Source organism: Medicago truncatula, chromosome 8, assembly GCF_003473485.1.
Source record: "Medicago truncatula cultivar Jemalong A17 chromosome 8, MtrunA17r5.0-ANR, whole genome shotgun sequence".
In the NCBI taxonomy this organism is placed as follows: domain Eukaryota; kingdom Viridiplantae; phylum Streptophyta; class Magnoliopsida; order Fabales; family Fabaceae; genus Medicago; species Medicago truncatula.
In genome coordinates, this window is record NC_053049.1 from 35,231,718 (window position 1) to 35,247,234 (window position 15,517).

At 32.9% G+C, this 15,517-nt stretch overlaps 3 protein-coding genes across 5 annotated transcripts; 1 reads left to right on the top strand and 2 right to left on the bottom strand.

Annotated features, from left to right (window-relative positions):
- Nucleotides 1–165: 165 nt before the first annotated feature.
- Nucleotides 166–2,367, top strand: LOC25501623 (lipid phosphate phosphatase epsilon 1, chloroplastic). 2 transcript variants are annotated; one of them, XM_024773879.2, is made up of 4 exons: nt 171–642; nt 939–1,161; nt 1,240–1,307; nt 2,039–2,367. In XM_024773879.2, the coding sequence occupies exons 1-4, from the start codon at nt 298–300 to the stop codon at nt 2,273–2,275; spliced, it is 873 nt and encodes a 290-aa protein (XP_024629647.1). In that variant the 5' UTR covers nt 171–297; the 3' UTR covers nt 2,276–2,367. The 2 variants fall into 2 exon arrangements, with proteins under 2 accessions (XP_024629646.1, XP_024629647.1); XM_024773878.2 differs by having other exon boundaries at nt 166–642; nt 939–1,307.
- On the bottom strand, nt 2,316–6,967 carry LOC25501624 (GTPase ERA-like, chloroplastic). Its single transcript, XM_024773877.2, has 10 exons — nt 6,557–6,967; nt 5,507–5,652; nt 4,788–4,928; nt 4,606–4,719; nt 4,390–4,515; nt 3,400–3,498; nt 3,159–3,260; nt 2,895–2,975; nt 2,646–2,775; nt 2,316–2,554 (listed from the first exon to the last, which is right to left on the bottom strand). Exons 1-9 carry the CDS (start codon nt 6,909–6,911, stop codon nt 2,689–2,691), a joined length of 1,251 nt encoding a protein of 416 aa, XP_024629645.1. The 5' UTR covers nt 6,912–6,967; the 3' UTR covers nt 2,316–2,554; nt 2,646–2,688.
- A 2,093-nt stretch (nt 6,968–9,060) lies between these two features.
- On the bottom strand, nt 9,061–13,082 carry LOC25501626 (uncharacterized). Of its 2 annotated transcripts, none has more exons than XM_024773509.2 (4): nt 12,928–13,082; nt 11,651–12,382; nt 10,847–11,287; nt 9,061–9,784 (listed from the first exon to the last, which is right to left on the bottom strand). In XM_024773509.2, exons 2-4 carry the CDS (start codon nt 12,378–12,380, stop codon nt 9,606–9,608), a joined length of 1,350 nt encoding a protein of 449 aa, XP_024629277.1. In that variant the 5' UTR covers nt 12,381–12,382; nt 12,928–13,082; the 3' UTR covers nt 9,061–9,605. The 2 variants fall into 2 exon arrangements, with proteins under 2 accessions (XP_024629277.1, XP_013446392.1); XM_013590938.3 differs by having other exon boundaries at nt 12,827–13,080.
- Nucleotides 13,083–15,517: the final 2,435 nt, after the last annotated feature.

The window sequence follows — 15,517 nt, forward strand, 5'->3', positions numbered from 1 at the left end:
AGAATAATTTATGCATATATTATTTTGGTGTTATTAATTTAGACATGACAAAAATGCTCAAAGTAGATCTATCTTGTCTTTATCTTGTGAGATACCATACAACTTAATTTATGAATATGCGACTTTCATCAAGGGTGTCTTGTATAGCAAATAATGACAGATAAACAATTGCATTGGACAGCAACACAAGTCAGAACAAAAGACACCATGACCACCTACAAACAATAGTTTCTATTTTTAATTAAAAATTTGAAATTTTTAAATTGTGTGCATTGTGAATTTGGTATATCAAGATCAATGAAAATACTAGTCTTTTTATACTTTTTCCACATGACAGCAATATCCACCTTTTGCTACAATCCATCCAACAAATATCTGGGGACAAATCTTCTACAACAAAGATACATGAAAAATACTTCATGTATTCATCGTTTATCTTCTTCAAGATCATTCACTTGTAGGTTTATTCCTTTCAAACTTTGGGTGGCAAATTCAATGGATGGATTCATAAGAACTCCATACAGAGATGAAAAGAGTGACAAACATGTCAAAGTGCTTAAACAAGAAGCTTTTGTTGATAGATCATCTGAGTTTCCGGCGAAGTTTTTGTTCCAAGAAGTGGAATCAACTCTTAATCAATTGGTTCGTAATCCATGCCATTCCCAAGTTACAACTACATGTTATCTTGGCTTCTACTGATCTAGATTGTTTTTTCTTAGTATCAAGAGTTCAGATCGAAGATGTGTCTGGTGTCTAACACGAATTAATGGTTGACACCGACACAAGTATTTCATTTTCTCAAATTATTACAAGTGTCGCCATGATAGTGTCTCGCGTATGTGTTAGTGCTTCATAGCCATTAAGTTAACATTATGGTGTGATTGTCTTTTTGTATCTTGAAAGTTTTATGGACTAATGAAGGATGCCGTTGTTTACAGAGCAAGTGGATAGTAACTATCCTCTTTGGTGTTTTCATTATTTGGAGGCATGATGCAGAAGCATTATGGTTTGCTGCAGGGTCGATTTTAAATGCAATGTTTTCCATTTCACTCAAACAGATATTGAATCAGAAAAGACCTTCAACCCTGAAATCTGACCCTGGAATGCCATCTTCACATGCTCAATCCATCTTCTTTACTGTCATTTTTATCATATTGTCAAGTAATTTCTCTCACCTATTATTTCCATTCAAATTAAGTAATCATGACCTAATTTTTTGTTTCTTTGATGATGCTGCAGGTGTTGAATTGTTAAGAATAAATGAACTCACCATTAGTGGTCTGGCTTTGGCATTTGGGTCTTATTTAGTAAGCATATAGTATTTCAATTTAGTGTACTAGTACATCCTTTATTCCCGTTTCATTTGTCATACCTCACTTTCTTATATTTTGTATGATCCATGACAGACAATAACCCAGATATTTTGGACTGACATGTTAGGTGCATCATGTTTAGATAACTTTGATCTTGTATGCTCCCTCTTCACAAGAATTTTGTTTCAACAAAAAAGTTGGCAATGCTTTAAAAAAATCTATTTAAACATGTATTGCGTCTTACATCGACACGGTGTAACTAGGTATCACACTTGAATGTCTAGATTACCAATATATCTGTACCAATAAACAACAGCATTATCAATTGAAACTGCTAGCTAAAGCCATTTTAAGGTAAAGTCTATAGTTGAAGTCTATATATAATTTCTACTGTAAATGGGTTCAAGTCCGAATTCTTCTTTTGATATGCTTAGTTAATTCAATCGTAAGTGTTTCTCTTTGACCTTGCATGAGGTGTACCTCCACTCTAAATAGATAACTATTGTATCTCTAGTAACACAAAGTAATCCGTGTTTGCAATGTAATGTTAAAATGCATGATTTCTGGTAGTTGAAGCTGTTTATAAAAAACCCTTGTTAGATTTATTTGTTATCTAGAGTATGCAGCTTGTTCCTTGTGCCATGACCTGAATCTCTTAATTTTAAGTTTACTGTCATGATATGAAATGTCAAATGTCTTATTCACATACATATCTATGTTTCCAGTCATACCTGCGGGTGTCACAGAAACTTCATACAGTGAGCCAGGTGGTTGTTGGAGCAGTTATTGGGTCCATTTGCTCTATCTTGTGGTATTGGCTATGGAATGCTTTTATGCTAGATGCTTGTGTATCCTCTCCGTGGGTCAGAATCATCGTTGTTTTGGGGACTGCAGGAATTTGGTTAAGTTTTTTTTTACATGTGATTCGCCAATGGCTTAAAGATAAATTAAATGAAACTTGATGAAAGTGTGATACAACATTAACACTGTATTCTACCATGCTGTAGAGCTAAAGCATTTTATTTTGATTCATTCAAAATAGAATTTTTACAAATGTCTAGCTATCAAATGAATCCATAACCACCACTATATGTGAAAAGATTTATAAACTTGTTCGAACATTTTGAATCATAATGTGATATCAACCCATACTCGAGACAGTTTGGTGTTCGAATACAATCTTCACCCTTGTTGTAGAGCATTAACAAGATTTGCTTAACAAAATTGATCATTGCACATACCTGCAAGGAAAGGAAGGGTGTGTTAGTGTCCACCAAAATCAGTTTCAGTCTGTGTTTTGATTATTCATAATATGATAGGATCTTAACTTACATAATATGATACAAGTCTGGCGAATTTCTCTCACCCGTGCTCATCATACAATACCTATTTGACCTCCATAACCAGAGTGCTTAAGAAATCCTTCGTCTTGTCGCCAATTTTCTTTAATCTTTACTTTAATCTGTTCAAAGTTCAAACACCAGTGTTGATGACGATTGTACCACAGTACCCCTTGAAGCTCGTGATTGATTTATGAAACAAAAAAAATATGGAGATCAAGGTTAAAGTGTAAATGGGCACCTCTAGAAAAACTTTCTTCTGTAGAAAATCTTCAACGTCAAGACGTGCAGCTGTTGCAAGCAGTTTTAAAGTTTTTCCTTCCTGAAGTAATTGAGCATACATGTAGGTTACTGCTAAATGATATCAAACTCGGTGTTAAATTAACCTTAAAACTAATGCTACAAAGCCAGAATCATAATAATATGTTGGCAGTTTTTTCACTAGCCCGCAGTCAATACCAAAAGTTCTCAAATAATCAACTGAATTTTGATATAAGTGACATACTTTTCCAATAATGATAATTTTCTGCGAGTTTCTCTCAACCAAAATCTCCACTTGTATAAAATCTTTAGCATTTGGTCGAGCCTTATAGCTTATAACATTCACCTGGAAGAATTGGAAACAAGAAAAAAAAAATTGTGAATGCATCTATGAAAAGAAAAATAGTTTTTTTTTTTTTTTGACAAAAAATAGTTATTCTTTGAATTTCAGTAAATTATAAATAATAAATGAACTTAATGACTACCTGACACACATAGGGGATTTCATTTCGATATTGCAAAAATATCTTCTCTCTAACAATTTCAGCTACAAAAAATCTTTCTGGATGTTCACTCACAATATCCTGTGAATTCAGGAACAACATTAAGGCAAGCAACTAAGCATATCATATAAATGAAACTAGTATGCAGAAGCGTAACTAAGATATTTTCAGGTGCTTGTAATATTAACAGTTGATGATAGCATGTTATAGTGAGAGCTGTAGTATGTTCAATGTTAGCATGTCTGTTGGTGAAGTGTCTGCACAGACTATTTGTACCATTAGAGCGTTAAAGAGCATGTCATTTCTAATGTACGCTGTCACTTGAAGGCTTTCTTTTTCCAGTTCTGACAGTACAGGAAATATTACATTCACAGATCACGATACAGGTGTGATTACACGCTGTTTGCAACATGCACTGAAATCCTTCTCCAGTGTCCACAATAACATTAATGCATCTCTATGTCATTAGGTGGTTGACAATATCACATATTTACATGCTCAAAGGTCGATAAAAGGAATATGAAGCATTTAATTTATACTTGATACACAAATTCAAAAAAAATACAATATGACTCCAAAGAAGTAAGATCTATATGCAAATTTGATCAATGAAGGTTGAATATCTTTATTTTCAAATCATATCTTTACACAATGAGAAAATTAACTGGTATTGTTAAAATCAAGTAATCAATAGTTTGTGTATTTGACACTGTTGTTCACATTCATATATCCGGCCTGGTATAATAAGCCCAGGGGTATTAGCCAGGTTTGACTAAAGTTCACTCTAAATTTAAACTGTAAACTCAAATGCAATTACTCTTTTCATATTCAGGAGTGTAATAGAAAAATAAATGGTTCTTTCAGTGTCTAATGGGCTCCTTCTTTTATCTCTAAATATAAGTGAAATGAGACTGTGACAATGCAACAATGGACATTTAAACAAGGGAAACAAAACTTTGACTTTAAACATGCCTTTGGAAAATAAGCTGGTCCGTTAGGAAGCTTTGATAGTATCCAGTTCTTGACATCTTCAACCCCATGGCCATACTTAGCACTAACTGGAATAACCTCATCAACATCAGTAAATTTTGTATACCACTGCAAACACACGAAAAATCATGTCTGTACCAGTTGAATAAGCTATACATGCTATTATAAACACTTAAATACTAATAAATGAATTCCAACCTCAAGTTTCTTTGCAACTTCACCAGGTTTGATAAGATCCTTCTTGTTCATTATCAATAGAGTGGGGGGTTTCTCTTTGTGTCCTCCTATGGCTTCTTCCAACACTTCATCAATCTAAAGAAAGAAAGAGATTCAGAAAAAAGGAGAAAGAAAGCAATAGTCTAGTAAACCAAAAACCATACTTTTTCAGGCGCTTTACATGCATCTACGAGAACCAACACACAATCAGCATTAACTGTAGCGCTGCGAACATTTTGCATCATCATTGAGTCTAACTTGTGCCTTTGTTCTTGTAGAACACCGGGAGTATCATAAAGTACCATCTGCAAAAGATTCATAGGTCACATAAATGATGATAAAACATAAACGCTGTTGTACATGCATAGCAATGACGGGTTTATTATTAATTCCTCATGAAAAAGAACTATTATAACAATCAAATAGACTCGGTTACCTAGAACCCAATGGTTGAACTAACGAATTCCAAGATGTTAGGAGAATTACTTATCGATTTTGAATTTCCACATTCCATTATATTACTGCACAGCATTTTCAATTGAAATATTGATATCAGACCATTAATCTCTAAATGGGCAAGTTAGAATAATAACTTAAAAAAACTGCATCGCATATATAATGTCTTTTTCGTGGTTTAGAAGTTATCATGTTGAGATGCTAATAAAACTCTTTGAAATTTGGAAAACAATGAACACAATGTCAGGAAGATCACGTCTATTTTGGAACAAAATCAATACATATTATGCGTATGATCATGCATTAGAAATTTGAACTCTGATATTACTCACGGAATGAAGGCACAAAATCAAGAGGAGAGGGGTTCAACATAATGCATTTGAAGATAAAATCAAACAGAAGAATAAGGCAGCACTTAATATTAAACCTGATAATCTGAGCCAGAACATATACAGAGAACTCGATGCCTTGTTGTTTGAGGCTTATCTGTAACTATTGACAACTTTTGGCCAACCATTTGGTTTGCCAATGTACTCTTCCCAACATTTGGTTTACCAAGTAAAGCCACGTATCCTGCATAACATTTTGACACACATAATAAGTGACGCAACAAAGGCAAAAACTCGCAACTTCCACAATCACGCATATAAAAATATAAAACCTTTTAATTCCAAATCCTACCCCCTTAAAAAACATGAACAAAGTAAAGCAACATCTAGCTATATTAGAACAGCAACACAGATGAAAAGTAAAAAATACGGAAAAACGCAAACAGAGAACAAATGATATTTGATCACGGAATTCGGCCAATTGTGCTTACATCTCTGAGTGTAGAGTGACATGTTTGGTTTCAATGAAAGCCTAGTGTATGTTTGGTGTCACGTTTGGGAGAGCCAAAATTGATTCTAGAGATATAGAATTGATTTTGACATGTTTCGTTGCCTGGCCTTAAGTAGAATTGATATTCCCTTCAAAGTTGATTATGCTTGAAGCTAAGATTCATAGCTTTTGATTCGAGAACTGACTTTTACACTTAAATTTATTGTTCAACTCACTTTTACACATGAATGTATCCAAACATAAATCAATTTACATCCAACTCACTTTTACATAATCAATTCACTCAAAATTAATTCTTGTCACCACAGAATCAAACATACACCAAGGTTTTATATCCATTATCCTACAACTTGTGTTCAAAATTTAAATACTACATGGTCCAATTTACAACATTACCCCTAAACAGTACCTACTTATCAATAAAGTACGAGCCATATCCAACAGTAAAATGCTTGCCAATAGATTCATATAAGTAACGAATATTTTGCCGACTTTATTAAAACACCAAAATGTACATCATAATTTTCCTTTTTATTTTCAGCATAATTCACCATAAACTATGATAGTTGATAACTAACTCCTTAAAAAAAATAAAAAATAGTAGTGTGAATGAATTTGAAAAACAGAAAAAACAAACCGCTTTTGTGGTTAGGATCACAATCATAACCGAGTTCTTCAGTTTCATAATCATCGAGCAAGCCCAAATTCCGGTCAGGCTTCATGCTGAGGGATAAGAATGAACTGTCATCATCTATTTCTTCATCATCTTCTTGTACTTTTTGTTGAAGAAGAAAAAGCTCTTGTTTGGTTGGGAATGCTTTGGAGGGAGAGTATTTGGTTCGGCAACAGAGATGTGACGTTGATTCCGTTCGGTTACGTAGGAAAGTGGTTGGGGTGGTGAATCCAACGGCGAAGAAAGAGTTTTGAATTTGAAATGTGGGAGGAAGAGTTGAAGTTAAAGTTGAAGGTGCACGAAGAAGCAGGTTCTCCATTGTTCCACTACTACACTTCTGTTGTTTATCTAAGATAATGTTTAAATGAATTAATGTTTTTTCGATTTTTTTTAAAAGTATATGGCTTAATAGCAGTTTTAGCCATCTAAATTTCTCAAATTTGCGATTTTGATCCTTTAAAAAAAATTATAAAACCGCCCCTTAAATTTTGCACCTGTTAAAGTTGACATGTGTTATTTTTTTGTCTTGGGGGCCAAAAATGCTACAGTTGCAAAACATATGAGGCGGTTTTGTAGTTTTTCTTAGGGAGTCAAAATCGCAACTTCGTGAAAGCTAGAGAATGAAAACTGCTATTAAGCAAATATATTTATCTATTTTCTAAGTCACTGCTTTTTTTTTACAAAGCTAAAGAAAAATGAGAAAATAAAGAATAAATAAGTGTGAAAAAAAACTTGCACACTGTTTGCAGGATTTGAAACCGGCGAAAACTAATACCATCACAACATTGTTTAAAATCTTGTGAAATAGATCCATGATTTTTTGTATTTTAATTTTTTCAAAAACAATCATGTAAATAAGTTGGACACCACATTTTAACCGAAAACCTTATGTATTAAGTTTATGGATTCTTTCACTTATAAAATGTTTTAACATCTATTTTTTCCTTCTCAAAAAAATAAAATAAATAAAACATTCTTTTTTTTATTCAATGTTGGATTGTTTGCTCACACTTATATACTAATAGCTAGGAAGCATGCACAACTATATTTCCTTCTCAAAGGATGTGAGCAATGTGAACTTACCAATCTTGATGAAGGATATCCTTTATGGCTTGAATCGAAGTAAAACATTTGTGAAACTTTAATGTTTAATCAAGGAGGATATCTACACAATGGAGAGAGTATGTGAAACAAGTAATGTGATGGCAATCCAACTCTTTAACCAACAGAAACCCTTAATGAATAGCATGTAACTCAGCATGAAGAATATAAAATGATCATTGATACACTTGCAAGTGTACGAGTATATCGTTGTAATGAAAAGTATCGAATCCACAGTAACTTGTGACTATTGGGTTGATTTTTCTTCCTAAGTGTTTAATTAGAACATGTTTTTGGTTTTGAAAGTTTATGTTTGTTTTCATTTTGAAAGTATACAAATAAATAAAGTGTCTTGGAATCATGGAGTACATCATTACAATGTACAATTTTTAGTTTCTAATATTTTTTAATGTCATAAAAAATCATTGTCTAAAAATGAGGTAACTCTTAAATATATCTTGTTCTATTGCAAGAACGAAAAGTGTATCTTATCAACATAATCCTTATTCTCATAGTTTCTATGTTGGCAAGACTCATTGCACCTTATTATCCCTACCATCCCCCAAAAAAATTAGATTATTTTCATGCTTCAAAAATATTTGTCTAACTTCATATTTCCATACACTTTATTGTCTTTCAATAAGAATGTTGCCTTTAATTTAAAAACAATGAAGTTAGATTCGGGTTTTGAGTTTTCATAGCAATAGAAAAGGATCGTGGAAAGTTCATCATAACATGATTCAGAGACAAGAGATAACTACTCATTTATATATGAGCTTGCTACAAATAACAACTTGATTGAAATTGAGAGAGAGAGGGGGGGGGGGGGGGAGAGAGAGAGAGAGAGAGAGAGAGAGAGAGTCAGGAGGTTTTTGGTGTTGTGTTGGTTTTTCTCTTTTGATAGCACTGGTTTATTCGGTTGAAATTTCTTCTACTTCATCAGGAGGTTTACTGACCTATTTGTCTGAACTTTGTATTGGTATTGGAATCTTATTGTATTATATATCAAACTATTTTGCAGATTAATGCTTGGAATTGCAATTTTTCCTTCCCTTGTTCTATTGCAAGTTTCAAATACAACACAAGAAGCAGAACTTCGTTTCAAGGATATAAAAATTGCAGTTAGATTAAATGAAAATTGCATTGATGAAATTGTTAAAGAAAAACTGAACAAATCGTATAAAAATGAAGAGTCTTTTCCGACTGAAGGGATAAAACATGATGCCTCAAAACTAAACCATGAAAATATTCCCAATTTCACATCCATAAACACGACATGTAGAAAGAACATAGTGCTTTCTTCAGCAACGGAATTTGTAAAACCGACCCAAAAATAACGTTATTTGCTACAGCAGCAAAACAAATACTTCATAAATAAAAATATTACAATCAGCCGCATTTTATTTCGTTGAAAAGAGCCGTAACCATGCTTGACAAACATGGCTATACTTCCAGAGTTAACAAATTACTTTATTGTCAGGGAACCGAGCCAAACCAGATTAGAAACCAGAATTCTACCAGGTTGTGCATTCATCATAGCTTGAACATATTTCATTTATTAAACAACATCAAGTATCAAATTTCTTCTCATGTATTAGAATGCTTGGAAGATCAAGCATAAAGAATCTATACCACGCTCTGTGAAATGTATCAGATGTAAATGCTTATTCAGCTCGCAAGAATCGGTAAGCAAAAAACTATATGGAATATATCTTATCAACGAGGACTGTACCATTTTACTAACCAAAGAATGCAAAGTAATCGTACTGAACGGCCCAATATTTATGCACATACTCAAAATGCCGCAAAATTGTAATTGATCAAGTATGAGATTTGTAAGCCACATAGTAGCATGTAAAACTTTTATTCTCCTCTCCTACCATAACTATGCAAAGTTAGTGTTGGTGGAATATTAGTTGGCTCCGTCATCGTGTTCGAAAACCTCATCATGGTCTGTAGATGTTGATCCTTTACTTGATGGGAGATATGACCATGCTATTGCTGTAGTACCAAGTACAATGGCAGTAGTAATAGAGCCCCAAATCCATTTCTGCCTCCTAGACCTTCTTTGTCTCTCTCGCCTTGCCGTCTCTAAATATAACAGAAATAAATGAGAAGTGGAGCAAAGCAGGCTAAAAATAAACTAGGACATATATTTAGGAAGCAAACAAGGTACCAACAGAAAACAGAATATCGCTTGCGTGAAAATGTCATAGGCAACAGCTAATTACATATCCTAGAGAATTTAAAATCTGTGGATTGACCCACTAAAATTTTGCTCAAATCATGATCTAGCCTAACATGATATATAGATAGGTAAATGGTAAATACTAGTAAGCAAATAAACACTGCTCCTACAAATGTGTTGTTACATGAACCTAAAACAAAGAACAGAAGAAAAAAAGATATGGAAGCCAAAATATTTAGAAAAATAAAATACATGTTAATGCTCTAAAGAAACTTCGGAATTAAAGCACTTGTAAAGAGTCAAAGTCCTTTCAAATGCATACCTTGCAATTATAGTACATTACTACATGCCATACTTCACAAGTATTATTACCAAGTTCAAATCCACAAAAAACTGAACAATAAATGATAAATGGTGGAAGATATATGGTTTGTCATTTGGTCTATGATTGCAATAAGACTGCATACAAGTATCAACTTATGAGCTCGTATGATCATAACTATTTAATATATCTTCATTTCATAATAAATAATGGATTTTAACTTCTTTTCTTCGAATAACCTCTTTGGTGGAGTTGAGGGGTATAGTTTATAGTGGATTTTAAGCCCAATTAACATAGTATCTCACATATTATTTACATAATCAAACATTGGCCCTACCCATGGACAGACAATGCTGATTCTCTAATAATGAAATTACCATACCGTCAATTACCATAATCCTGATACTCAGTGCCACCCGGTGTTTATAACTCTTGAAAAAGTATGCTTGTATCATTTTAAATGCATAATAATGGGAATTTTCGTTGGAAAAGTAAAATGATAAATAAACCCGTCCTAGCTAGGAGATACATAGATGTATTTATGACACATTGAAAACATGTGTGTGTGTGTGTGTGTGTCTATATATAATATATATCGAGTTAAAAATTGACGAAGATTAAATGCAATTCACATAAATCTCACCTACTGCCTCCTGGTTCCTCTGAGACATCTCCCTATTCATGGTCTCATAATAATGAAGGCGTTCCAATAGTCGAGAAATCTCAAAGTTCTTGGAGTCTAATTGGGTTTTCATCTCTGTCTCCGCCTCAGCCCTAGCAGTTCCTCTTCCAATGGCGTTTGATATGAACCTAGCAATGTAAACCTGCTGACATAGATCATCTACAGGATCAGAATCCAGCTGCCCACCTTCTGCAATAGCAGTAAGATCTGCAGGTAAAACAATTCCAACAGAAGATAACCCTTCTCTGATTCTCTCCCACTGGCTTTGCATGCTTTTCATTGATTCTTCAATTTGCTTTCGCTTCTCTATCTCCATCAATAGACTCAACCTTATTTCGCGCAATTCAGCATCAACATCACGTAGTCGTAGAGAACCTTGAGTGCCACCATCAGAAGAGAGTTCTAGAGGAAGTAAAAAAAGATCCAAGTAAGCTAATCTATTAGATGAAATACTCCCACAACATCCAGATATCCTTTTTTTTCCTTCCCTTCATCATAATTATATGAAATATGTACTGAAACTGATAAATCAATGACAAATTTAGGATATTCTGTTATAAATGCTGCAACAACAATCATAATTGATGCATCCAGAAAATATGAGAAAAATGACGAACAAATTAAAATAATAAAATGAAAAGCTAAATGGTATTAACATTGTGCCGAACTACAAACTCTATGGAAGAAACGCATCCATATGGTTTGTCCACATGCACATGCACAATTGCAAAGAACTAATACACAGTTAACCTGGTTAAAATTTACCTTCCCAAGCGTCAAAAAACTCTGCAGCAGTGCTATATTTCGCAGAGCGCTCTGTGCCTGTATTATCCTCTCCATCCGTGTAACTTGTGAAACTCATAGAACTCATAGTATCACGTGGATCATAAAAGTCCTCGCTCTCACCATCTCTCTCCAAATTCAACGCCACTAGCTTCTCCACATGCTTTCCATTAGGATCATTACTACTTTTATTTTCTCTGTTCTCATGCCCAACATCGCCACCATTGCTGGTACTTAATTTAGTATCTTGTACCCCATTATCTTGCTCCTCCTTAAGAGGCTCAGGGTTAACACAAGTAACTTGGAGATCACCAGCCGAACTAGAAACCACGGTATCAGAGCTCTTACCACTAACATTTCCTTCTTCACAAACCTCCTGCTTGGCCTGTACATTGGCCTCCGAGAAACTCTTGAGTAGCCGCGGGCCACGGCGTTTGTGATTAATGATGTAAGGAGAAGGCGGGAATGAAGAAGTTGAATCTTGAAGCGGAGAATCTGGAAGCGGCGTCACCTCAGGAGTGGCATAGAGTGACGGCTTTAATTGAGGTCGAGTAGGCGGTTTCTTTCTGGGAGTTGCAGTTGGTTCACTACTCCTCCTCTCGAGCCTCTTCGAATTAGGAACCGGCACCGAGGTTGAAGCAGATTTTTGACCCGCCCTAGAACCTCCCGGCTCTATTAACCTATCAAATGCTATAGCAGTAAAAGTCGGCATAACTGCATAACAACAAATCAAAATTACACATAGATGTTAAAAACAAATTGAAATAAATAAATTAGAATCATACACCAAAGCTAATTAAATACAATTTTTAACAAAAATCACACATATAACAATAACAGCAACAATTAGTCCATGATTGAATCTATTGAAATTGACAAAAATTAAGATTATATATCTAAACAAATACAAATTGAGGAAACAAAAATATTAGAGAAAATGCATAACCCTAACCGAATACACCTAACAGAAAGAAATCATCATAATTTTGTGATTGATTTCCAACAAAACAGAAATGAAAACGGAATGCAATTGAAAATGTAAAAGAATAAATAGAAAATAGAAGAAATCGAAATGAGTAATTTCTGAACCTAAGAAGAAGAAGAAGTCGTGCAATATTAATTGGGGAATAAGAAATGAAAAATAAGAAAATAAAAAACCTTGTGGTTGCGTGGGGAAGAAGAAGGAGTGGAAAATGACTACGAAAAAAGAAGAAGGTGCATAATATTTGTTTGTGAGCGAGAGAGAATGGTTCCCACACCTGTGGAATATAAATCTTCAACAAAACGCAACCACAGCAAACAACTATCTCTCTCTTTTATTCCCCACCCTAATTTTATTTTATTTCTTTTTGGGAGGGGAATTTGGTGGCAACTTCTCCGCTTTTCTTTTAGGTTTGTTTGAGGTTAGATAGAGAGATCTGTTTTGTTTTCTTCTACTCTATTCTTAGTTTTTTTTTTTTTTTTTATTTATTTAGTTGATTCTTCTAGTTCTTCATATGTGTGTGGCCCGTGGGGGTGCTCGTGGCATGTATGCATGCGTCATTGATACAACAAGGACATAATTGACTTTTTAATTTTTAATCCGTTTCAATTCAATTCATTTATCATTCATGTGCAACAATATGTATCATAAATTGACAAAATATAAACTAAATAGAAATTGGATAGTTAGTTGCCAGTCTAAGGCTTTGTTTACGAGTTCTAAAGGGAAGGAAGGGAAGGGAGAAAAGAGGGAAAACCTTTCCTTTGTTTGAGAGTTCAAAAACCACCAACGAAAGGTGATGAAGGACTTATGTTATAATTTTACTATTTTACCTTTTTTCTTTTAAAATCAATGCATTGTGTTATACTTTGTAATTTATCTTGTAATTTATTCAAAACAGCTTATCTCATGAAAAACAAATTATTACGATCTTTTTTTCAAAAAAAAAAAAACTTATTTATCCAAAACAGCTTATTACGACCTCTTTTTCAAAAACAGCTTATTTATGCAAAACAACTTATTATGACCTCTATTCAAAAAACAGCTTATTCAAAACAGCTTATTTATGCAAAACAACTTATTACGATCTCTTTTTCAAAAATAACTTATCAAAACAACTTATTTATGCAAAACAGCTTATTACGACCTCTTTTCAAAAAACAGCTTATTTATGCAAAAACACTTATAACGACCTCTATTAAAAAAACAGTTAATTCAAAACAGCTTATTTATGCAAAACAGTTTATTACGACCTCTTTTTCAAAAACAGCTTATTCAAACAGCTTATTTATGCAAAACAGCTTAATACGATCTCTTTTTCAAAAACAACTTATTCAAAACAGATTATTTATCTAAACCAGCTTATTACGACCTCTTTTCAAAAAATAGATTATTCAAAACAGCTTATTTAAACAAAACAACTTATTACGATCTATTTTTCAAAAATAACTTATTTATGCAAAACAGCTTATTTATCCAAAACAACTTCTAACGATCTCTTTTTCAAAAACAACTTATTTAGGTAAAACAGCTTGTTACGATCTCTTATTCAAAAACAACTTGTTACGATCTCTTTTTCGAAAACAACTTATTCAAAATAGCTTATTTATCCAAAACAGCTTATAACGACCTCTTTTAAAAAAAACAGCTTATTCAAAACAGCTTATTTATTCAAAACAACTTATTACGATCTCATTTTTGAAAACACCATATTTATACAAAACAACTTATTCCGACCTCTTTTCAAAAAACAACTTATTCAAAACAGCTTATTTATGCAAAACAACTTATTACGACCTCTTTTTCAAAAACAGCTTATTCAAAACAACTTATTTATCCAAAACAGCTTATTAGGATCTCTTTTTAAAAAATAACTTATTCAAAACAGCTCGTAATATGCTGTTTTGGATAAATAAGTTGTTTTGAATAAGTTATTTTGGAAAATAGATCATATTAAGCTGTTTTGCATGAATAAGTTGTTTATGAAAAAGAGGCCGTAATAAGCTGTTTTTCATAAAAAAAAGCTGTTTTGAATAAGCTGTTTTTTGAAAAGAGGTTGCAATAAGCTGTTTTGCATAAATAAGATGTTTTGAATAAGTTATTTTTTGAAAAGAGGTTGCAATAAGCTGTTTGGCATAAATAAGATGTTTTGAATAAGTTGTTTTTTTGAAAAAGAGGTCGTAATAAGCTGTTTTGCATAAATAAGCTGTTTTGAATAAGCTGTTTTTGAAAATGAGGTCATAATAAGCTGTTTTGGATAAATAAGTTGTTTTGAATAAGCTGTTTTTGAAAAAGAGGTCGTAATAAGCTGTTTTGCATAAATAAGCTGTTTTAAATAAGTTGTTTTTGAAAAAGAGATCGTATTAAGCTGTTTTTGCATAAATAAGCTGTTTTTAATAAACTAATTTTTTTAAAAGAGGTCGTAATAAGTTGTTTTGAATAAGTTGTTTTTGAAAAAGAGGTCGTAATAAGCTGATTTGGATAAATAAGCTGTTTTAAATAAGCTGTATTTGAAAATGAGGTCGTAATAAGGTGTTTTGTATAAATAAGTTGTTTTGAATAAGCGGTTTTTGAAAATGAGGTCATAGTAAGCTGTTTTGTATAAATAAGTTGTTTTGAATAAGCGGTTTTTGAAAATGATGTCGTAATAAGCTGTTTTCAATAAGCTGTTTTTGAAAAAGAGGTCGTAATAAGCTGTTTTGTATAAATAAGTTGTTTTGAATTAGCGGGTTTTGAAAATGGGGTCGTAATAAGTTGTTTTGTATAAATAAAAGTTGTTTTGAATAAGTTGTTTTTGAAAAAGATTGTAATAATTCAGTAATGTCTAAAATTGGAATTTTGAATTATTATGAGGGCAAAATTGTCAA

Bases quoted from the DNA above. Each gene is read 5' to 3' on its own strand.
- LOC25501623 (XM_024773878.2), top strand. From the start codon at position 298: ATGAAAATACTAGTCTTTTTATACTTTTTCCACATGACAGCAATATCC. The intron at 643-938 runs GTTCGTAATCCA...CGTTGTTTACAG, and splicing joins AATCAACTCTTAATCAATTG to AGCAAGTGGATAGTAACTAT. The intron at 1,308-2,038 runs GTAAGCATATAG...CTATGTTTCCAG, and splicing joins TGGCATTTGGGTCTTATTTA to TCATACCTGCGGGTGTCACA.
- LOC25501624 (XM_024773877.2), bottom strand. From the start codon at position 6,911: ATGGAGAACCTGCTTCTTCGTGCACCTTCAACTTTAACTTCAACTCTT. The intron at 4,929-5,506 runs GTTTAATATTAA...AATCTTTTGCAG, and splicing joins GTTCTGGCTCAGATTATCAG to ATGGTACTTTATGATACTCC. The intron at 4,516-4,605 runs GTTGGAATTCAT...GTGTGTTTGCAG, and splicing joins AAGTTGCAAAGAAACTTGAG to TGGTATACAAAATTTACTGA.
- LOC25501626 (XM_024773509.2), bottom strand. From the start codon at position 12,380: ATGCCGACTTTTACTGCTATAGCATTTGATAGGTTAATAGAGCCGGGA. The intron at 11,288-11,650 runs GTAAATTTTAAC...TACTTCCTCTAG, and splicing joins GTTTTTTGACGCTTGGGAAG to AACTCTCTTCTGATGGTGGC. The intron at 9,785-10,846 runs GTGAGATTTATG...TGTTATATTTAG, and splicing joins GAGGAACCAGGAGGCAGTAG to AGACGGCAAGGCGAGAGAGA.